Genomic DNA, 24597 nt, shown 5'->3' on the forward strand with positions numbered 1-24597 from the left:
TTACAACATTTAAAGGGTATCTGGATGGATTTATGATTGGAAGGCTTAGAGAGACATGGGCCAAGTGCTGGCAAATGGGACTAGATTAATTTAGAATGTCTGGTCGGCATGGGCAAGTTGGATTGAAGGGTCAGATTCCATGCTGTCCACCTCTATAACTTAGAAATATATTGCTAAGTTAAAAATCACACAACACTAGGTTGTAGTCCAATTTTAATTGGAAGCACACTAGCTTTCGGAGCATCACTCCTTCATCAGGTGATAGTGGAGGGCTCAATTCTAACACACAGAATTTGTAGCAAAAATTTACAGTGTGATGTAACTGAAATTATACATTGAAGAATTGATTGTCTGTTGAGTCTTTCATCTGTTAGAATACCATGATAGTTTCACTTCTTTCATGTGTAAATCACAAAACCTTTTTTTAAAAAGTTGCATTCTCAGGTTAGCTGTTAACAATAGTGATAGTTAGTTGAAGGTTTTGGATTAGTGGTGCTGGAAGAGCACAGCAGTTCAGGCAGCATCAGAGATTTTACTGCTCCTCGGATGCTGCCTGAACTGCTGTGCTCTTCCAGCACCACTAATCCAGAATCTGGTTTCCAGCATCTGCAGTCATTGTTTTTACCTATATGTTGAAGGTGTTAGCCCCCTGTGTTCTCTGTCTGTGTCATGATGTTTAGATTGATTCTAATTTAAAAAGTGAGATAACGGAGTTTTACATTGCTGTTCTTTTAGTGTGACTGGGTCAAAATCCTGGAACTTCCTCCTTAACAAGACTGTGGGGGTCCCTACACCTGAGAAGTATAGCAGTTTAAGAAGGGGCTCATTCGCAATGACCCACCAACATCCCTGAGGGGCAAATAGTGACGTAGCTAGCGCCGCCCACATCCCGTCGCAGAATGAAACCTTGATACTGTTTCCTGTGATGACAGGACTTGTTACTTGTGAAGGATACTTTGTCTCGGAGGGTTTTGCTGCTCCCACAGGTTTCCATTTAACAATCTGAAGGTTCCAACTCGTTGAAGCCGGGAATTTCACGGACAGCCTGGAGCAGGATTGACAAAGGAAGCTTTCCAGGTAAAGCAGGGACTTGGGCAGCCTCATCCCAATCCAGCCCCGGGAGGAAGGGCTCGGGCTCGGGTTCGGGCTCGGGCTCGGGTTTGGGCTCAGACTGCTGTGGGCCACGCCAATTGGGTTGGACGTGTTTGCAACAAAACGGAATATATGTAACGAGATGACGCACCAAACCGGCGCAGTAAGAAGTTTCCGTTTTGATGGAGCTGACCCCAAGTTGGCAAACGGCGGGGTCTGCCTTTGGAGCAGCGCGGTGACCGGGCACGGCCGGCAAACTCTGGCGGGACAGGGTGGGGTTTAGTTCATGGTATTTGTATATTTCGAACGTATTTGGCAAATGTCTGCTTTGAAAGTCTAAAAGCATTATCTGAAATTAACAATCAATTTAAAATTTCAGTGAAGGCATTTTGAAACCCCCAGTTAGTTGCAACCCCAGACTGTGCAGTTACTCCCCCTGGTCGGGGTCTGGGGGTGAGAGGCTGGGACTGAGGAACAGGATCCGGGGGTGAGAGGCTGGGTCTGGGAGTGAGAGTTGAGTGTGTTGCTGGAAAAGCACAGCAGGTCAGACAGCATCGGAAGAGCAGGAAAATCATATTGCCTGGCCTGCTGTGCTTTTCCAGCAACACACTCGCAACTCTGATCTCCAGCATCTGCAGATCTCACTGTCTCCTCTAGGAGTGGTTACCTGTGGGGGAAAAAAAGCGAGATTCCTGGGATCACTTCCTCGCAATTTTGCTCTGGTTTTCACAAGAATGTAGCCTTTTGCATTTTACAGTTCTGTAATGTTACAACCGATTTATGGCTTTTCTGAAATGTCAAAAAGATATGCAGGCACTTTACAAGATTGTAACAGGACAGGAGGAGGCCATTTGGCATACTTAGTATGTGCTGCTCGCTGAAGGACCAATTTACTGTCTTCCAGTGTTCAACCTTCTCCCATAACATGACACGTTCTTAAATTTCTGAAAATAAACCAAATCTTTTTGAAAGCCCCAATTGCACCTGCCTTCATCCCACTTTAAGAGAGTACATTCCAGATCCCAATCACGAGGATATGGAAGATATAGACTGTAGGGAAATAGATGGTGACATCTTGAAAAATATCCAGATTACAGAGAAGGAAGTGCTGGATGTCTTGAAATCGTTAAAGGTGGATAAATTCCCAGGACCTGATCAGGTATACCCGAGAACTCTGTGGGAAGCTAGAGAAGTGATTGCTGGGCCTCTTGTTAAGATATTTGTATCATCGATAGTCACAGGTGAGATGCCGGAAGACTGGAGGTTGACAAACGTGGTGCCACTGTTTAAGAAGGGCGGTAATGACCAGCCAGGGAACTATAGACCGGTGAGCCTGACGTGGTGGTGGGCAGGTTGTTGGAGGGAATCCTGAGGGACAGGATGTATATGTATTTGGAAAGGCAAGGACTGATTAGGGATAGTCAACATGGCTTTGTGCGTGGGAAATCATGTCTCACAAACTTGATTGTTTTTTGAAGAAGTAACAAAAGAAGATTGATGAGGACAGAGCAGTAGATGTGATCTGTATGGACTTCAGTAAGGCGTTCGACAAGGTTCCCCATGGGAGACTGATTAGCAAGGTTAGATCTCATGGAATACAGGGAGAACTAGCCATTTGGATATAGAACTGGCTAAAAGGTAGAAGACAGAGGGTGGTGGTGGAGGGTTGTTTTCAGACTGGAGGCCTGTGACCAGTGGAGTGCCACAAGGATCGGTGCTGGGCCCTCTACTTTTTGACATTTACATAAATGATTTGGATGCGAGCATAAGAGGTACAGTTAGTAAGTTTGCAGATGACACCAAAATTGGAGGCGCAGTGGACAACGAAGAGGGTTACCTCAGATTACAACAGGATCTTGACCAGATGGGTCAATGGGCTGAGAAGTGGCAGATGGAGTTTAATTCAGATAAATGCGAGGTGCTGCATTTTGGGAAAGCAAATCTTAGCAGGACTTATACACTTAATGGTAAGGTCCTAGGGAGTGGGCGGCACGGTGGCACAGTGGGCGGCACTGTGGCAAGTGGGCAGCACGGTGGCACAGTGGTTAGCACTGCTGCTTCACAGCGCTAGAGACCCGGGTTCAATTCCCGCCTCAGGCGACTGACTGTGTGGAGTTTGCACATTCTCCCTGTGTCTGCGTGGGTTTCCTCCGGGTGCTCCGGTTTCCTCCCACAGTCCAAAGATGTGCAGGTCAGGTGAATTGGCCATGCTAAATTGCCCGTAGTGTTAGGTAAGGGGTAGATGTAGGGGTATGGGTGGGTTGCGCTTCGGCGGGGCGGTGTGGACTTGTTGGGCCGAAGGGCCTGTTTCCACACTGTAAGTAAGCTAATCTAATCTAATCTAATCTAAAAGAGTGTCGCTGAATAAAGAGACCTTGGAGTGCAGGCTCATAGTTCCTTGAAAGTGGAGTCACAGGTAGATAGGATAGTGAAGAAGGCATTTGGTATGCTTTCCTTTATTGGTCAGAGTATTGAGTAAAGGAGTTGGGAGGTCATGTTGCAGCTGTGCAGGACATTGGTTAGGCCACTGTTGGAATATTGCGTGCAATTCTGGTCTCCTTCCTATCAGAAAGATGTTGTGAAACTTGAAAGGGTTCAGAAAAGATTTACAAGGATGTTGCCAGGGTTGGAGGATCCGAGCTACAGGGAGAGGCTGAACAGGCTGGGGCTGTTTTCCCTGGAGCGTTGGAGGCTGAGGGGTGACCTTATAGAGGTTTACAAAATTATGAGTGGCATGGATAGGATAAATAGACAAAGTCTTTTTCCTGCGGTCGGGGTGTCCAGAAGTAGAGGGCATAGGTTTAGGGTGAGAGGGGAAAGATATAACATAGACCTAAGGGGCAACTTTTTCACGCAGAGGGTGGTATGTGTATGGAATGAACTGCCAGAGGATGTGGTGGAGGCTGGTACAATTGCAACATTTAAGAGGCATTTGGATGGGTATATGAATAGGAAGGGTTTAGAGGGATATGGGCCGTGTGCTGGCAGTTGGGACTAGATTGGGTTGGGATATCTGGTCGGCATGGTCGGGTTGGACCGAACTGTCTGTTTCCATGCTATACATCTCTATGACTTGCTATATAATAGTCTTTCATTATCTGCACTGTCCAAATCTCTCAGGAATGGGAGTATCTTAATTTTCACTTCCAAACAAAATAGACTCTGTTTCTCCAGTCTATCTCTGCAACTTGAAATTCCTCATTCTGTAACAATTTTTCAAGAATATTGTCTGCACATTCTATTCACATTCTTTCCAGAACTGGACACCATATCATGTTGATGCTGAACCAATGTCCACATTAGTTCAACCGAACCTCCTTGATTTCATAATCCATGCCCTGTAAATAAAGCTCAGGATGCTGTATGGTTTATTAACCACTCTGTCAGCCAGACCTGCCACGTTCAGGTGATTTATCACGTAATCACCCAGGACCTTTTACTCTTGCACCCTTTTTAGAATTATGCCCTTTCTGTTATATTGTCTTTGCATTTTCATCCTGCTTACATGATTTGCTTCACACTTTTTTGCATAAAATTTAATCTCTTCCTTGCTCAACGATTCTACTGACTTGTTCACGTACCTTTGAAGTTCTCCATTATCCTCCTCTCAATGCTTCCAAGTTACATATCATGTGTAAATTTGAAGATGAATAAATAACCTGGACCAGATGGACTATACCACAGGGTTTTAAGGAAGATAGTGGAGGCATTAGTGGTGATCTTTCAGGAATCACTAGAATCAGGGAGGGTCCCAAGGAACTGGAAAATCGCTAACATGACACACCTGTTTAAAGAGGGAGTAGGGCAAAAGTTGTAAATTACAGTTCAATTAGCCTAACCTCAGTCATGGGTAAGGTCCTGGAATCCATTGTGAAGGATGAGATTTCTGAATACTTGCAAGTATATGGTAAAATAGGGCAAAATCAACATGATTTCATTAAGGGGAGGTCATGACTGACAAGTCTGCTAGAATTCTTTGAGGAAGAAATGAGCAGGTTAGACCAAAGAGAGGCAATGGATGTTTTCTACCTGGATATAAAGAAGGCTTTTGACAAGGTGATGTATAGGAGGTTCCTGAGTAAGATAAGGGCCCATGGTGTCAGAGGCAAGGTGCTAGCATGGATAGAAGCCTGGCTGTCTGGTAGAAAGCAGAGAGTGGGATGAAAGGGTCTTTCTCAGGGTGGCAGCCTGTGGAACACAAGTGGTGTTCCAAAAGACTCAGTGTTGGGATTACATCTTTTCACTTTATACATAAACAATCTAGATGAAGGAACCAAAAGTGAAGATATGGAAACCTTCAAAGGGGCCCCTTGGTTCGAGATCGGTTAAAAGAATCACTAGGAGTACGGTCTGTTTAAAGCAAGGTTACCAGTTTAATAAATTAAGGCAGCCTGGTGCAGTTTTGTCCAACAACACAGGGGTTAAAAGCTTATGTTTTCCGTGGACAAATGGCGCAATTACATTTGACAATTACACATTATTTATATGTTTTTTTTAAGAGACAGCACGGCCTTAATTACAAGAAAAGACCAAGCAAATGTAATAAAATGAAATGATTTACAGCAGGTTAATCCAATGACATTTCCTGAGAAAGGGTTCTTACTTACAAGTCCAATCAACTGTAATGTGGTGACATGATTGGCAGCAGACTAATCCAATGATATTTCCTGAGAAACAAATTGTTTGATGCACAAAATCATCCCATGCTTGCTAGTTCAAGGTGAGTTCGAATACCAAATCACTGTCTTCTGATTCATATTATGAAAACTCCATTGTTTTCTCTTATCTCTAAATGCAAGTAACTCAGCAAAGCATCAGTTCAAGTTCACAGTGTCAAAAAAAACTAGAGCCATTTTGTTATGTTATTTTAAATTGAAGTGCCATTTTGTGGTTAATAAAAATCTACACATACTTGTTGCTTCCGACAACAACCTAAATTCAAATTTTAGATCCTCAAGGGCATTTTGGCTAATTCTGCAGATGATACAAAGATAGGTAGAGTGACAGGTAGCATTGAGGAGGCGTGGAGGCTGCAGAAGAGTTTCCGCAGGTTAGGAGAGTGGGCAAAGAAGTGGTGGATGGATAACAATGTGGGAAAGTGGAAGGTCGGAAGAATAGAGGCATGATGAGAGAAATTCTCTAATGGGAGAAAATTCAAAATCTGGAGTGTAAAGAGACTTGGGATTTCTAGTCCAGGATTCTCAAAGTAAACATGCAGGTTGAGTCAGTAGTTATGAAAGCAAATGCAATGATGGCATTTACTTTGAGAGAACTTGAATAAAAAAGCAGGGATTTACTTCTGAGGCTCTATAAGGCTCTGGTCAGACCACATTTGGAGTATTATGTGCAGTTTTGGGCCCCATATCTCAGGAATGTTATACTGGCCCTGGAGTGTGTTCAGAGGAGGTTCACGAGAATGGTCCCAGGAATGAAAAGCTTAACATATGAGGAAAGTTTGAGGTCTCTAGGTCTATACTCAATGGAGTTTAGAAGGATGAGGAGGGGGGGATCTATTTGAAACATACAGAATACTGAATGGCCTGGAGAGGGTAGATAATGGGAAGGTGCCTTCATTGGTAGGACAGACCGGAGGGCATAGCCTTAGAATAAAGGGAAGACCTTTAGAATGATAATAAGGAGAAACTTTGGAAGTTATTGCCACAGAAGGCTGTGGAGGCCAGGTCATTGAGTATCTTAAGATTGAGTCATAGTGATGTACAGCATGGAAACAGACCCTTCGGTCCAACCTGTCCATGCTGACCAGATATCCCAACCCAATCTGGTCCCACCTGCCAGCACCCGACCCATATCCCTCCAAACCCTTCCTATTCATATACCCATCCAAATGCCTCTTAAATGTTACAATTGTACCAGCCTCCACCACATCCTCTGGCAGCTCATTCCATACACGTACCACCCTCTCGTGAAAAGGTTGCCCTTTAGGTCTCTTTTATATCTTTCCCCTCTCACCCTAAACCTATGCCCTCTACTTCTGGACTGCCCGACCCCAGGGAAAAGACTTTGCCTATTTATCCTATCCATGCCCCTCATAATTTTGTAAACCTCTATGAGGTCACCCCTCAGCCTCCGACGCTCCAGGGAAAACAGCCCCAGCCTGTTCAGCCTCTCCCTGTAGCTCAGATCCTCCAACCTTGGCAACATCCTTGTAAATCTTTTCTGAACCCTTTCAAGTTTCACAACATCTTTCTGATAGGAAGGAGCCCAGAATTGCATGCAATATTCCAACAGTAACCTAACCAATGTCCTGTACAGCCGCAACATGACCTCCCAACTCCTGTACTCAATACTCTGACCAATAAAGGAAAGCATACCAAATGCCTTCTTCACTATCCTATCTACCTGCTCTCCACTTTCAAGGAGCTATGAACCTGCACTCCAAGGTCTCTTTGTTCAGCAACACTCCCTAGGACCCTACCATTAAGTGTATAAGTCCTGCTAAGATTTGCTTTCCCAAAATGCAGCACCTCGCATTTATCTGAATTAAACTCCATCTGCCACTTCTCAGCCCATTGGTCCATCTGGTCCAGATCCTGTTGTAATCTGAGGTCACCCCCTTTGCTATCCCCAACCTGGTTCAGATCAACTAGATCAGCTTTAATACCAACACTGTTGTCCTTAGTTAGGTTTAATATATTGGTTTTTGTCCCAGTCTTCTTCCTTTGAAATTAGATGTAAAATTGAATCATATTGTGGTGTCTTTGCTGTCCACGACACCGGTTCTTGAGAATCAAGGGCAAAGGGGAGAATGCGGGAGAATGGAGTTGAGAAATGTATCATCCATGATTGAATGGAGGAGTAGACTTGATGGGCTGAATGGCCTAATTTCTGCTGCTGTGTCTCATGGTCTTAAGGGATATGACGTTCAACAAAAAATGGAAGTTAAAAGTGAAAGTGGAGAGGTAGCGCTGTTAATCGTGGATCGCATTTTCAAGAGATTAGCATGTGAAATTGATTTGGGTTGAGATGAGGAATAATAGGAGAAATAAAACACTAATGGGATTGGTTTACAGCATTCCACCCCCCCCCCCCGATAACTGCAGTGTAGGACAAAGTATACAAGAAATATTGAGTACTTATGATGAAGGGATTCTAATAATTATGGATGCCTTTAATCTACATGTGAACTGAGAAAATCAGATTGGCAGTAGTAGTTTTTGATAGAATACTGTCAACATAGCTTCTGAAGCAGCTTATTGTAGAACTAACAGGTTCTATTAGACTTGATATTGAATAATGTGACAGGATTAATTAATGACTCTTGAGTTAAGGCAATCCTAGTCAGTAGTGGCCACAATATGATTCAATTTTACATCTAATTTCAAAGGAAGAAGACTGGGACAAAAACCAATATATTAAACCTAACTAAGGACAACAGTGTTGGTATTAAAGCTGATCTAGTTGATCTGAACCAGCATACTAGGTTGGGGATAGGTCAATAAAAACTTAGTTGCAGATAATTATGGGGATATTTCAGAATACTCAGAATAGGTATATTCTCACTGAAAATAAAAATTCTAAAGGGAAGACCCAAGATTCATGGTAATTGTAGTGATTGTAACAATGTCAATCAGCTGAACCATGTACAATATGAGTTCCCTGATTGGGGCTATTAATCTGATCCAATCTAGGAGCACTGGCTGGTAGATAAAAAGGGGAGTATCAAATATACTGACTGACACTCTGAGAGCTGACTCTAAAGAGGCAGTACAAAAGTCAAGGAATACCAGCCTCTATGGAGTTATTTCAGTAATCAATAAAGTTAGGGAAAATGTCAAACTTAAGCAAATAAGTGTGAATAACTACACAAAGATGAGAGGCAGACCAGATTATTAGTAGTGCTTAAAAAATATAAAGAAGAAATTAGATTATGAAAGGATTCAGGTATTTAGAAAGGAAATGAGGGAGTAAAGTAAGTGTTGGTCCTCTGGAGAGAAAGAATGGGGACCTATTAGTAGAAAATATAGTAATGGTGTCTGAAGTGAACAAATATTTTGCTTCGCCATCACTCTGGAGGATACAAAAATTATTGCAGTAATTTTGTTAGAAAATAGTGACCACAAGATCTTTTATTTTCTACCGCCTCCCCTCCCCCACAAATCCTTGTCTAACCTATACTAGAGTTGAAGAGACAGGAAATGGCAGTTTCCTAAGATTCTATTATTGTGTTTCATTCAGTCATTTTTAAGGCATCTCTTATGGGTAGTACATTTAAAAATTATTAATTATAAATCTGAGCTATTTGGTATTGAACGAAGTGAAATTCATACAGAAAGGAATTATTTAATGATGCAATTGACAAGAGTATTTTTATATTTAGTTTACAATGTAAACTCTGGTCTGGAATGCTCAGAAGCAAGTTATTTTAGATTTTGGAAGTTTTTAAGATCGTAAATGAATGTGAAAATGCCTAAATATATATGTGTATCAATAATTTAAAATAAAGGAAATATCAATATTTAGCTGAATCATAAAACTGATAAATTTTAATAAGGCAAAAATAACTTTTGTTTTCCTTACACCACTGTTACAACTTCAATATTTCTGCTCCCAAAGTTCTGTACTGTCAACGACACTGAGAAAGTGCTGAGTCTGTTAAAAAGATTTTTAAACAATTGGCGTTTCTGTATGAGACATTTCCAGATTGGAGAGGTTACAATGTATTAACTTTTCATAACATATTTATTGTAAAATTTGTATCCCTTCAAGTATTCTTCACAAAATAAATTAAATATCTAATGAATGCAATATCTAATGAATACAATAATGATAAAATAATTAAATTTTCTGTGGCTTAAGCTATAAAAAGATGAATATGATGAACTAGCCCACTTCAGCTTTGATCTGACACCAACTGTGGAACAACTGAGAATGGAAGAGAAGAGAAAGAAAAGAAGCCCAAAGGTCACTTTAAATCAGCAGCCTCCACTAGGTAACCCCAAGAAATCGTCAGTGCCAACCAGTAAGAGTGCAACATTCACCTCTGCTTTACTTCAGCCTCCTTCACCAAAACTTCGATCAAAGTTGAAAAGGTTAGTATCAAACTAGTTCATATAATTTCCAATTCCATTGACTTTTCCATTGTAAAGTGATGTTTCTGTCTATAATCTAGTACTGATTGATTATTTTATATATTATTTGCTGATCTGTCACCAGGAATGAGTCTTTACAGTACAAGCAATTAAGCTTGATGTAGTGACCTATTTTATGAAGAAACTCCATTGATGATGGTTATTTTAGCATTATCTTTAATGAAATAGACAATCATGGAACCCTTAAGCCTGTTCTGCGATTCATTTTGATTATGGCTGATCATTGAGCTCAATACCCTAATTCCACCTTTAGCCACAAAATCTGTATCTACCTCCATCTTGAAGACACATAATGTATTGGCCTCAACCACTTTCTGTAGCAGTGAATTCTACAGGCTCACGACAGTCAGAGTAAAGAAATTTGTCCTCCTCTCAGTCATAGAGTCATGGAGATATACAGCACGGAAACAGAACCTTTGGTCCAATTCATCCATGCCGACCAGATATCCTAAATAAATCTAGTCCCATTTGCCAGCATTTGACCCATATCCCTCTAAACCCTTCCTATTCATATACCCATCCAGATGCCTTTTAAATATTGTATTTGTACCAGTTTCCACCACTTGCTCTGTCCATACATGCACCACCCTCTGCGTGAAAAAGTTGCCCCTCTGGTTTTGGACTCCCCCAACCCAGAGAAAAGACTTTGTCTATTTATCCTATCCATGCCCCTCCTGATTTTATAAACCTTTATAAGGTCACCCCTCAGCCTCCGAAGCTCCAGGGAAAACAGCCCCAACCTATTCAGCCTCCCCCCTATACTCAAACCCTCCAACCCTGGCAATGTCCTTGTAAATCTTTTCTGAACCCTTTTGAAGTTTCACAACATTCTTCCTATAGCAGGGAGACCAGAATTATATGAAATATTCCAACAGTGGCCTAACCAGTGTCCTATATAGCTACAACATGACCTCTCAATTCCTCTACTCAATGCACTGAAACAGTCAGCAAAGGCAGCAGCTATGCAGGTTACTGCTGAGTCAGACAGCAGTGTATGTTTCTTTCTCTGTTTGAATCACTGCCCATGTGGTCATTGCCCATTGTCTGTCTTCGTCCTTTTTTTAAAGTGCCGTTGTTTTGATCCTTTTTAGCCCCAAAGTTTCAAAACAATGCAACAGCTTATAAAACTGTATTGACTGCTCATCAAATTCAATGAAATCAGTGCCAACACTGTCCTAAAAGGTTTACCCCTTATCTTTAAACTGTGTCCCCTGGTTCTGGTCTCTCCCACCATCTGGAACGTCCTTCCTGTATCTAGTCCTGCTAAAATTTTATAGGTTATTTTGAGATTCCCCCACTCGACTAAATTCTGGTAAATACAATCTGAACTGACTCAACCTCCTCATACAATCAGTCGTGGTATCCAGGAATCAATTTGGTAAATCTTCGCTGCATTCCCTCTATAGCAGGAACATCTCTTCCCAGATAAGGTTACCAAAACTGCACACAACATTTCAGGTGTGGCCATACCCTTTGTAACTGCAGCAAGTTTCTGTACTCAAATATTTCACTATGAAGACCAGCATACAGTTTGCCTTCATTACTGCTGGCTGCACCCGCATGATTACTTTGAGAGACTGGTGCATAAGGACATCCAGGTCTTGTTGCACACTCCCCTCTTTCAATTTACAGCTATTCAAATAATAATCTGCCTTCCTATTTTTGCAACCAACATGGATAACCTTACTTTTATCCACAACACACTGCATCTGACATCCTTTTGCCTACTCAGCCTGTCACAATCAATTACAATGAAACATTCTAAGGATTTTTTTTTAAAAGCCAATATCATTTCATGAGCATGAAATAGTTGATATTATGAGTAAAATGATCTTTTAAAATTTACAATTAAATTTTTTAAATTTCCATTTGAGCCGAACAAATAAAGATAAAGTGAAACCACCGCAGCAAACTGGAAAGATGACAAAACCAGCTCCAATTCAACATTCATTCCTGACGGATGTTTCTGATGTGAGAGAGATGGAGTGTGGCTTGTTGAATTTGCTGAATGATTTCCACTCTGGGAAGTTACAGGCATTTGGTGAGTTCTTCGAATGAAGGAAATGTGACATCTAAATGTAATAAGTAATGTAGTCAATTCACATGATTATTAAAATACATATACGGATGGTGAAAGTAACATTGTGAATATCTTGAAACCTGGCAACTGAAATATTGTGGCTTAACTTGCATTAGGAAGTCTGCAGTGATTTTTCACCAGTACTGCACTGACATTGTGAACAGCACTTTCTTTCATGAACATGAAGCCTATGTTTCCCAATTTGCCAATATTTTCTGCAGGTCTGTCACATTGTTGAAGGAGCATGAGATGCTAACTGATCATTGGGCTGTCTGGACATTTTTAAAGTAAACAGATATGCGCCCCAATTTTTAATTCCAGTTTCAACCCAGATCCTCTCGGTTATTATTTGCGCTTGATACTACCATAGCCTCGATAACAATGTCTGTCTCTTTTCCTTATTAGGTTAGATTAGATTACTTACAGTGTGGAAACAGGCCCTTTGGCCCAACAAGTCCACACCGCCCCGCCGAAGCGCAACCCACCCATACCCCTACATCTACCCCTTACCTAACACTAAGGGCAATTTAGCATGGCCAATTCACCTGGCCTGCACATCTTTGGAGTGTGGGAGGAAACCGGAGCACCCGGAGGAAACCCATGCAGACACGGGGAGAACGTGCAAACTCCACACAGAGAGTCGCCTGAGGTGGGAATTGAACCCGGGTCTCTGGCGCTGTGAGGCAGCAGTGCTAACCACCGTGCCACCGTGCCGCTGCTCATACGTTGTTCTTACTTTTGCTAGTTTTATACTCAATTTCTTTAACATCTTGTTTACTGTCTTCCTCTCTCTCCCGCTCACCACCCCCCCCCCCCCCCCCCCCCCACCTTCTATAAAATGTAAATTTGATCACCAATCATGTGTACTTCCACACTTATTAACTTGCTTTCCTCCAATACCTTCAATTTTCAATCCTGGTTTCGTTATTTCGTTCACTATTGTTTGAGCAGACTTGATTGGCCAAGTAACCTCCTCCTTCTATTCCTACTGATTTCGATTTTTTTTCTAAGGTCTTGCTCCCTGTGTCTCCCAATCAATTTTGGTCTGATGTATTCCTGCCTGATATATGTATCTTTTCCCGTACAAGATTAATGGTGAATTGCTCAGCTTGACTCTGTGATTCTCTCCTGCAACATTCTATCCCCTGAAACTTTTAAAACAGAATTAATAACATTTCTTTTTAATTGAGCTTTTTGGTCACCTCTCTTCATTTTCCCACTGTGTTTGACAACTCATCCTTTTATATTTTCTCTTCCATGTACCCTGAAACATTTTCGACATTAAAACCTTGTGTAACTACAAATTATTGACGCCTTTTCTTTCTGTCACAGTTTTTCTAAGTTTTCTGTGCCTCCTCTCTTGAAATCAGTAAAGACTTGATACAGGTTTTCCCAGGCACCAGAGCTTCGTGTGCCTTATCCAAGAGACTGCTATTCAAAATTGTCCTTGGATCTGATGGGAACTGTGAGTACTGCAGATGCTGGAATTCAGAGTCTAGATTAGAGTGGTGCTGGAAAAGCACAGCAGGTCAGGCAGCATCCTGGGAGCAGGAAAATCGACATTTCGGGCAAAAGCCCTTCATGGGCTTTTGCCCGAAATGTTGATTTTCCTGCTCCTTGGATGCTGCCTGATCTGGTCTGCTTTTCCAGCACCACTCTAATCTAGACTTGGATCAGGTGGACCAATGGACTGAGGAGTGGCAGATAGAGTTTAATTTAGATAAATGTAAAGTGCTGCATTTTGGAAAGGCAAATCAGGGTAGGACTTATACACTTAATGGTAAAGTTCTAGGGAGTTTGCTGAACAATGAGATCTTGGAGTGCGGGTTCAGAGTTACTTGAAAGTGGAGTCGCAGGTTGATAGGATAGTGAAAAGGCATTTGGTATGCTTGCCTTTATTGGTCAGAGCATTGAGTATAGGAGTTGCAGCTGTACATTGATTTGGCCACTTTTGGAATATTGTGTGCAATTCTGTCCTCCCTGCTATTGGAAGGATTTTGTAAAACTTGAAAGGATGTTGCCAGGATTGGAGGATCTGAGCTAGAGGGAGATGCTGAACAGACTGAGGCTATTTTACCTGGAGCATTGGAGGCTGGAGGAATGATCTTATAGAGGTTGATAAAATCATAAGGGATACGGATAGGGTAAATAGACAAGGTCTTTCTCACAGGGTGGGGGAGTCCAAAACCAGAGGGCATAAGTTTAGGGTGAGAGGTGAAAACTTTAAAAGGGACCTAAGGGGCAACCTTTTCATGCAGAGGGTGGTGCGTGTATGTAATGAGCTGCCAGAGGAAGTGATGGAGGGTGGTACAATTACAACATTTAAAAGGCATCTGGAAGGGTATATGAATAGGAAGGGTTTGGAGGGCTATGGATCAAATGCTGGCAAATGGGATTAGATTTATTTAGGATATCTAGTTGGCATAGATGTGTTGGACCAAAGAGTTTTATGTGGTACAGCTCTGTGACAGTGAGTACTGCCAAACTATTTCCCTATTGGCATCATTGATTGGATAATCCTGTCTCCATATGGGATTACTGGATTCTACTAAAATAAGAAAACTCGATGAGCATGTTTCTTCCCTCATTTCATAAAAGTGTTGAATCTATTTGTTGTGTAACTGTTGTTTGGCCGTGAGGATCTTAACAAGAGATAGACAATTGCTTTGGGGAACTATTTTTTGTGTCTTAAATTTATTTTAAAACAAATCAATTTTTTTTCAAACGTAATGTATGCTTTTTGTAAAAAAAACCCCAATATTCTGAAACATATGGGTAATATGTTTTATCCGTATAGTATTCTCTGAATGTGGCAGCACAAAGTATTTTAACCATCGTATTTAGTGCTAATGAGCTCAGTGAATTGTGTTCCAGTTCAGAAGCAATTTGTTGTCATGGCAACTGGAAGTCAAAGTTGAAATAACTTTAACCATTTAGTGGTTGTTACTGAAGTTTAACAAAGTTGAAGTTCATTGGTCTCAGAAGCAAATTTAATCAGGAGTATGAGCTGCTGCAGTTTAATGAATTTCTTTTTCTCAATTGTGAAAATGCTACATTTTCTTTAGGAAAAGAGTGCTCTTTTGAACAGATGGAGCATGTGAGAGAGATGCAAGAAAAAATGGCTCGATTACATTTTAGCCTTGACAGTCATGTGGAAGAGCTGTCTGCGGACAAGAAAAAAAATGCATCTGACAGGAATCTCGAACAGCTTCTGACAAATGTGAGTTTAAGAAAATTTTAATTGGTGTCTAATGAGAGGGTTTGTTGTGAAGTTCTTTGCAAATTGAAAACATTTAGACATAACTTTGAGATGATTAAAACATGTCAGAGAAATATTAGTTCAATTAGATTGACATGAAGTCAGTTTTAGATTCTAGAGCAGGAAACATACAACTTCAATTTTTGGGGTTTATGGTGCATGTCAGTGTCCTTATCTCTGGATTACGATGCCCTTGTTCAAGTCCTGTCTGCTCCAATGTGTGTAATAACATTTCTGAATGGATAGACTAGAAAATATTTACAACTTTATTCCCTGGCTTTATAACTTACCAAACCTTCAAACATTGAAGTACATCAAAAATATGTGATATGAGCATTTTTGTTTTCCATTGAAATAGAACATCTCAGTTTTGTAACTAAAGTCAGAATCTTATCACTGGCCTATCTTGTGCGTAAAAAGCCATGAAACATGTGGTAACACTTGTACAATCAGAAAGAAGGTTTGATGTTCAAGGATTTGAACACAGTAATTTAGGCTGACACTGTATTGCAGGAATGATGAAGTATTGCACTTTCAGAAGTGCAATCTGCTGTCTGTTTAGAAGATGAGCAGGTCTGTTATCTCTGGTGTTCTAACCAACATTTATCACTTAATCAACATCAGCAAAGCACATTACCTTATTATTTTCCTGCTCTGTTTTCATTTGTTACTTTACATATCGTAGAATCAATTGATTAAATTATTTTTTTTATTATTAAGTTCACAATTTACTATAAGAACTCTGGTACCAAGCTTTACCTAACTAGTTGGACTACAGTGGAGTGATTGTTCTAAAACACACATGCCAATCCAACCTTTGACTTCTACATTCCATTCATTTAAAAATCACAAAGAGCTGATGCAGAAAGGACCAGTTTAGATTTGGAGAAATATATCTCTCCTCCTATAGTGGTTAGGATTCAGCACATTCATAACACAGCTGCAATTCATTTCCTGGTCAGTGAATAACTCTTTCAAGCTTTCCTGGTGGTCTCATGGGTCGGGTTTGGCATGGTCACCGCTGTGATCTGGGTTTGATTCTTGGTCAAGGAATAACTTTCTTGAAAGGGCTATTGTGGCACCATGGTAGTATCCCTACTTCTGGGCTAGTCCTAGATGCCCTGTGGGTGTATTTATAACAGTAAATTGATTAAATTATTGAGTTGTTAAAAATTGTTTTCGAAGTGAATTGATAACTTTTGTGAAGTGTGGTCAAAATTCTCCATGACACATTAATTTGTTAAGTTGGTTTCGGTACCTAATGACATTTTATATTGTGGATCTAGATATGTTATCTGATTGTGTTAACCTTTATTATTTTTCACTATCTTACAGCTGGAAGAGCTTAGTACTTCAATGTATCCTTTTCAAATGATTTTTGTCACTAATTATTTACAGCACATTGTAACATAACAGCAAAGGCAATAGTTTGTCAATCAGCTGTCTGTTCATTTGAGTTTCAGCACTTCCTGATTTTTCAGTGGATTAAAATTGACTTGAATGGAAGTGCAAATAGATCTGTGGGGAGTGGAAGGGGAGAGACGTTAAAGGGCCTGCTGGAATACAACTACGGTGTTATAGGAGAACTACCCGTATGAAGCTCTCTAGCCCAACGTCTGAATCATTAATAAAGAAAGCAAATAGTTGAACTCTCAAAATCAACCTGTAAGAATCAATTCCTGATGAAGGGCTTATGTCCAAAACGTCGACTCTCCTGCTCCACAATTGCTGCCTAACCTGCTGTGCTTTTCTAGCGCCACCCTTTTCAACTCTGACTCTCCAGCATCTACAGTCCTCACTTTCTCTCAGTTCTACTAACTGCTCATTATCCCGACTCTCTGCCTTGTGCAGTTCAGCAAATTTGCCTCCGAGGTCAATGATTCATTCTTAATTCAATGACCTGCATCTGCTTGTTCAACACAGATCAACAAACATCTACTCTATCCACTACCGATGCTCAGTAGCAGTAGTGTGTACTTTCTATAAGGTGCACGGCAGAAATTCACCAACTATTCTTAGACAGTACCTTCCAAACTGACAGCCATTTCCATTTAGAAGGACATGGGCAGCAGATACTTGGAACACCACCTTCTGCAAGTTCCCCTCCAAGTCACTCACCGCCCTGACTTGGAAATATATTGCCATTCTTTTGCTGTTGCTGGTTCAGAATCCTGGAATTCCCTCCTTTAAGGGCATTGTGGGTCAACCCACAGCATGCGAACTGCAGTGGTTCAAGAAGGCAACTCACCATCACCTCTCAATGGCAACTAGGGACAGGCATCAAATGCCAAGACAGCAACACTCATGTCGCGCAAGTGAACTTTTTAAAAAAAAATAATGAACCAACTAGGGATCTCATGATCTGTATGGCTCACTGTTGTAAAAAACAGTATATTCACCTATTAAGCTATTTGGGGAAATTGCTTAAGGGACTTTTAAACGATGAATAGGGATATTAGATTTTTATATGTGAAGAAGAAATGATCCTTAGCAGAAATTCAGACAAAAGCTACACTTAGCAGAAAATCAAGAACTGCCAAAAAACCAAGAGCCAAAACCACATACTTTATAGAAACTGTGGTTAATGAGATTGGTGCGAATGTTGGATAAAGCGAAAATGAATTGCACTCCTCAATGGTAGCATTCCTGTGGGGAGGAAGACAGAATGCATACTTGTTGTGTTTACACTGAAAGTGGGAAACAGACATTATATTAGCTGTTAATAGGGAGCATTGTCAATTCTATCTCCTTCTTTCATCTCCAAAAAAAGACTGGCTGTTCACTACAGTACAGTTGCACACTGGGTTAACTACCTTAGTGGTCATTACTCATGTCAGCCTTGATAGTCATTTTAAATCAAATGAAAAATATGTTCATTGTTACATGTATCTAGATACTGTGAAAAGTCATGTCTTGCGTGCTATACAGGCAGATCATACCATACAAAGTGCATCAGGTTAGCAGAACAGAGTGCAGAATACAGTGTTACAGCCGCAGAGAAGGTGCAGAGAGATCAGAATTAACATTTGAGAGGTCCATTCAAAAGTGTGATAACAGCGGGGAGGAAGCTGTTCGTGAATCTGTTTGTATGTGCATACAAACTTTTATATCTTCTGCTCAATGGAAGAGAATATAACCAAGCTGGAAGGGGTCTTTGGTTGCTTTCCTGAGGCAGTAGGAAGTATGCCATTCAATTGTTAAGGAAGGAATCACAACCGAATTCGAGTCATATCTTGTTTCCACTTGACTACATGCGGGAACATTGGACAATTAATAGTGGCCGCAGTATTGCATGATTTTGCAAAATTTTAATCTACTGGTGCTGAAGCCAATCAATACCATCCCAGGTGAAATTGGGTTTATCTTCATAAACAATGGCTAGAATTTTCAACTTACTTTCTCAGTGTGGTTCAGTTACGCACTGGACAAATTTGTAGAAACATCTGGGAACTTAGTTTGTTTCTGTGGCTTGGATACAAATGTATTGTGTGATTGGCACAGGAAAAACAATTTTATGAACATCAGTTTTAAAAATGCAATTATTATTTTTCCTGGTACCAAGGGTTTACTTTTAGTATCATTTGTGCTGTTTGTACAAGGACACATTTTTTAGTTCAGCAAGTGCAGTTCGCAGTTTTAGCTGTCATTGTAAGAAGTTCGTTTGAAGTGTGTCTACTTTAATGCCGGTAGCATCTGGAATAAGGTGGGTGAACTTGCAGCATGGGTTGGTACCTGGGATTTCAATGTTGTGGTCATTTCGGAGACATGGGTAGAGCAGGGACAGGATTGGTTATTGCAGGTTCTGAGATTTAGATGTTTCAGTAAGAACAGAGAAGATGGTAAAAGGTTGGGGGGGGGGTGGTATTGTTAATCAAGGACAGTATTACAGTGGCAGAAAGGACAGTTGAGGACTTGTCTACTGAGGAAGTATGGGCTGAGGTTAGAAACAGGAAAGGAGAGGTCACCCTATTGGGAGTTTTATATAGGCGTTTGAATAGTTCCACATATGTAGAGAAAAGGATTGCAAAGATGATACTAGATAGAAGTGAGAGTAACAGGGTAGTTGTTATGAGCGTTTTAACTTTCCAAATATTGACTGTGAATAGTGTAGTTCAAGTACTTTAGATGGATCAGTTTTTGTTCAATGTGTGCAGGAGGCTTTCCTGACACAGTATGCATACAGGCCAACAAGGGGCAAGGCCACATTGGATTTGGTACTAGCTAATGAACCTGGCCAGGTGTTAGATTTGGAGGTAGGTGAGCACTTTGGTGCTAGTGACTACCATTTGGTTATGTTTACTTTAGTGATTGCCCAGCTTTTGGCTTTGCTCTTTACGTCACTACTGTTTGTAAAGAATAGTGCCAGAAGACTGGAGGATAGCAAATGTCCCCTTGTTCAAGAAGGGAAGTAGAAACAATCCTGGTAATTATAGACCAGTGAGCCTTCTGTTGTGGGTAAAGTGTTGGAAAAGATTATAAGAGATAGGATTTTTAATCATCTAGAAAGGAATTAGTTGATTGTGGATAGTTAACACAGTATTGTGAAGGGTAGGTGGTGCCTCATAAACCTTATTGAGTTCTTTGAGAAGCTAACCAAACATGTGGATGAGGGTAAAGTGGTTGATGTGGTATATATGGATTTCAGTAAGGCATTTGACAAGGTTCCCCACGGTAGGCTATTGTACAAATTACGGAGGCATGGGATTGAGGGTGATTTAGCGGTTTGGACCAGAAATTAGCTAGCTGAAAGAAGATAGAGGGTGGTGGTTGATGGGAAATGTTCATTCTGGAGTTCGGTTACTAGTGGAGTACCGCAAGGATCTGTTTTGGGGCTGCTGCTGTTTGTCATTTTTATAAACGACCTGGATGAGGGTATAGAAGGATGGGTTAGTAAATTTGCAGATGATATTAAGCTGAGTAGAGTTGTGGATAGTGCTGAAGGATGTTGTCGGTTATGGGGAACATAGGCTGCAGAGCTGGGCTGAGAGGTGGCAAATGGAGTTTAATGTGGAAAAGCATGAGGTGATTCACTTTGAAAGGAGTAGGAGAGAGCAGAGAGTTCTCAGTGTCCATGTACATAGATCAACCCAGGTTGATAGGGTTGTTAAGGAGGCATATGATGTGTTAGATTTTATTAGTAGAGGGACTGAGTTTCAGAACCATGAGTTTATGCTGCAGCTGTACAAAACTCTGGTGTGGCTGCACTTGGGGTATTGCGTACAGTTCTGGTCACCACATTAAAGGAAGGATATGGAAGCTTTGGAAAGGATGCAGAGGAGATTTACTAGGATGTTGCCTCATGGAGAGAAGAGCTGAAAAATGTGTTGCTGGAAAAGCGCAGCAGGTCAGGCAGCATCCAAGGAGCAGGAAAATTGACGTTTCGGGCATAAGCCCTTGTTCAGGGTTTGCTGATCTCCAGCATCTGCAGTCCTCACTTTCTCCTTATATGGAGAGAAGGTCTTATGAGGAAAGGCTGAGGGACTTCAGGCTGTTTTCGTTAGAGAGAAAAAGGTTGGGAGGTGACAAAATTGAGACATACAAGATAATTAGAGGGTTAGATAGGGTGGACAGTGAGAACCTTTTTCCTCTGATGATGTTGGCTAGCATGAGGAGGCATAGCTTTAAATTGAGTTATAGGACAGATGTCAGAGGTAGTTTCTTTACTCCAGAAAATAGTAGGGGCATGGAACGGACTGCCTGCAACAATATTACACTCACCAACTTTAAGGGCATTTAAGTGGTCATTGGATAGACATATGGACAAAAATGGAATAGTGTAGGTTAGATGGCCTTCAGATTGGTTTCCTAGGTAGGCGCAACATAGAACAGTACAGCACAGAATAGGCCCTTCAGCCCATGATGTTGTGCCGACCATTGATCCTCATGTAAGGTAAACCTAACGTACGAACCCTCAAATTTCTGTGACCATATGCATGTCCAGCAGTCACTTAAATATCCCCAATGACCTCGCTTCCACAACTGCTGCTGGCAACGCATTCCATGCTGTCTCAACTCTCTCTGCCTAAAGAACTCACCTTTGACATCCCCTCTATACTTTCCGCCAAACAGCTTAAAACTATGACCCCTCGTGTTAACAATTTCTGCCCTGGGAAATAATCTCTGGCTATCAACTCTATCTATATCTCTCATTATCTTGTACAACTCAATTAGGTCCCCTCTCTTCCTTCTTATTTCCAGTGAAAAAAGTCCGAGCTCAGTCAACCTGTCTTCGTAAGATAAGCCCTCCAGTCCAGGCAGCATCCTGGTAAACCTCCTCTGAACCCTCTCCAAAGCATCCACATCTTTCCTATAATAGGGCAACCAGAACTGGACACAGTATTCCAAGTGTGGTCTAACTAAAGTTTTATAGCGCTGCAACAAGATGTCACGGCTCTTAAATTCAATCTCCCAACATCAGGCAGAGGTCCTGTACTGCTCTGTAATGTTCTATATTCTATGCAACTGACTGGCCACGATCAGTGGAATACATATTTAGACCAGTCCAGATGAAGGATCCTGCCTGAAACATTGACTGTCTTGCTCCTCAGATGCTGCCTGACCTGCTATGCTTTTTCCAGCCCCACGCTTTATCAACTCTGACTCTCCAGCATCTGCAGTCCTCACTATCAGATATTTAGACCAAATATTTATATCTTTTTCTTAAACAGCACATGGTAGGTGAAAGCTTAAAATGATCTTTTCAATTAAAGAATTTAAGGTTTCTTTTAAATTCGTACAAATTGTGATTATTTCAGTTAAACAAGTGAATCAACATTGTTAAGTAAAAGTTATCAGTCTGTTTAAAAATGTATTTTATACATTACAGGTAAATAAAGATTAGCTTATTCACTCAGGACAAACTTACAGCCTATTTCTGTTGTTCTAAATCTTCCTTCTCGTTATATTCACATCTCTCTTTAAGATAGGTTCAAGGGCAGTGATTTTTAAATTAGGATTCAGTCTTCGTGGTGGAAAATAATGTTTATTTGACTCTGGTATAATAAAATAATAAGTCCGACTAGGAATTATGCACTCTATGGACTGAACTTTTGCTTCCAGGTAAGGTACTAAACTCAGGATATTATCTGACTTGCAGCTTCTGCCTTGGGAGGCAGAACATCAGGTGACTCTGAGATGCATGTCATGCTTGATGCCCCTTAAACTCTCCATGCCAGCGCAAGAACCTTCCACCCATCCCCAAGTCATACTAGTGACTTGTGCCAACCCATGCTCATACCTATGTCCATAATCTGTGCCAAATTAGTGCAAACTCGATCTAACCACCACCCATTTCCAGTACACCTTCCATGCCAACTCATGAAGTATCCATCATGGGCAGATCTCGGGAACCATGTTGAGATGCAATAAATAAAAGTTTGAAACATCTATTAGAGTGTTCATTGTTTTAAAATAAAAACTCCTATTAGATTAGATTTCCTACTGTATAGAAACAGGCCCTTCAGCCCAACAAGTCCACACTGCCCCTCTGAAGACTAACCCACCCAGACCCACTGCCCTCCCCTATATTTATCCCTGACTAATGAGCCTAACATTACAGGCAATTTAGCATGGCCAATTCACCTCGCCTGCACATCCTTGGATTGTGGAAGAAAGCCCATGCAGACACAGGGAGAATGTGCAAACTCCACTCAGACAGTTGCCCAAAGCTGGAATCGATTCTGGGACCCTGGTACTGTGAAGCAGCAGTGCTAACCACTGAGCCACCATGTAGGTCATATATTCATGTAGATCTATTCAAATCATTTAAATAGCTTGAAGTACTTAATCCTGATTAAAATATTCTGCTACTTTGCTTGGCCTTGTAAATGTTACCACGAATTGACCTCACTGATGCAAGTATATAGCTCCTTAAGAAAGGATAGCAAGGGATGAGACTTGTTTTGGGGAGATCCATGTCAGTGTGTGAAAGGCCAGACAGTTGTGATATAGAGAAAATCTTTTATTACAGTCCGCAATCCCACACCATACTCTTTTGACCTTCTTGTTTCTTGGGAATACTTAGTCTCCAAAATACATCCCACCCCCGGGGTGGTTCCATTCACCATCAGATTGCCTCCCATGCACGCTTTAGTGGGGGTATACACTTATGGAAATCCATTGATAACATACCACTTTTGAGAGTTCCTGAAGAAAATGTAACACCTTACATTTCACACTTCCAGGTATCACAATTGGGTATTTTATTGTAACATAGATGTGATGCAGTGATTAAAATGCACGTGTCCTCTAAAAGTAAGCTGACTGTTACCATTAACCAGGCTTCTTTAGTTATCCATGTGCGTTACAGTAAAACCATTTGGTAGAAGTAGGTCATTCAGCTCAACCAGTCTGCTCTGTTGTTTAATGAGATCATGTAACATGCCTCAATGACTACCGCCTGTGTGACTCTAACCTCCATAATTATGAAGTTTAAGGTTTGTATGAAGACTTGTAGCTCGGGTGTCTGTTGCAGCAGTTGTGGGTATGTTTGCCAGGCTGGGAAGTCGAGTTACGGATGTTTCTTCCTTTATTTATAAAACCATAAGACATAGGAGCAGAAATTAGGCCATTGAGCCCATCAGGTCTGCTCCATGATTCGATCATAGCTGATATTTTTCTCAACCCCATTCTCCCGCTTTCTCCCCATAACCCTTGATCCCCTTGATACTCAAGAACCTATCTATCTCAGTCTTAAATATACTCAATGACCTGGCCTCCACAGCCTTCTGTGGCACTGAATTCCAGAGATTCACCATTCTCTGGCTGAAGAAGTTTCTCCTTATCTCTGTTCTAAAAGGTCTTCCCTTTATTCTAAGGCTATGCCCTCGGGTCCTAGTCGCTCCTATCAATGGAAACATCTTCCCAACATCTACTCTGTCCAGGCCATTCAGTATTCTGTATGTTTCAATTAGATCCCCCCCTCATCCTTCTAAGCTCCATCGAGTATAAACCCTGAGTCCTCAAATGTTCCTCATATGTTAAGCTTTTCATTTCTGGCACCGTTCTCGTGAACCTCCTCTGAACACAATCCAGGGCTGTACATTCTTCCTGAGATA

General features: G+C 41.1%; 1 protein-coding gene across 1 annotated transcript; it reads left to right on the forward strand.

Annotated features, from left to right (window-relative positions):
• The first annotated feature begins 918 nt into the window (after positions 1–918).
• ccdc28b (coiled-coil domain containing 28B) lies at positions 919–24102 on the forward strand. The gene is made up of 6 exons (XM_072547887.1): positions 919–1077; positions 9910–10142; positions 12077–12243; positions 15348–15502; positions 16877–16899; positions 18044–24102. Exons 2-6 carry the CDS (start codon positions 9982–9984, stop codon positions 18111–18113), a joined length of 576 nt encoding a protein of 191 aa, XP_072403988.1. The 5' UTR covers positions 919–1077; positions 9910–9981; the 3' UTR covers positions 18114–24102.
• The last annotated feature ends 495 nt before the right edge of the window (positions 24103–24597 follow it).

Source organism: Chiloscyllium punctatum, chromosome 27, assembly GCF_047496795.1.
Source record: "Chiloscyllium punctatum isolate Juve2018m chromosome 27, sChiPun1.3, whole genome shotgun sequence".
Lineage (NCBI taxonomy): Eukaryota > Metazoa > Chordata > Chondrichthyes > Orectolobiformes > Hemiscylliidae > Chiloscyllium > Chiloscyllium punctatum.

Bases quoted from the DNA above. Each gene is read 5' to 3' on its own strand.
- ccdc28b (XM_072547887.1), top strand. From the start codon at position 9,982: ATGGAAGAGAAGAGAAAGAAAAGAAGCCCAAAGGTCACTTTAAATCAG. The intron at 10,143-12,076 runs GTTAGTATCAAA...TTTCCATTTGAG, and splicing joins CTTCGATCAAAGTTGAAAAG to CCGAACAAATAAAGATAAAG. The intron at 15,503-16,876 runs GTGAGTTTAAGA...ACTATCTTACAG, and splicing joins TCGAACAGCTTCTGACAAAT to CTGGAAGAGCTTAGTACTTC.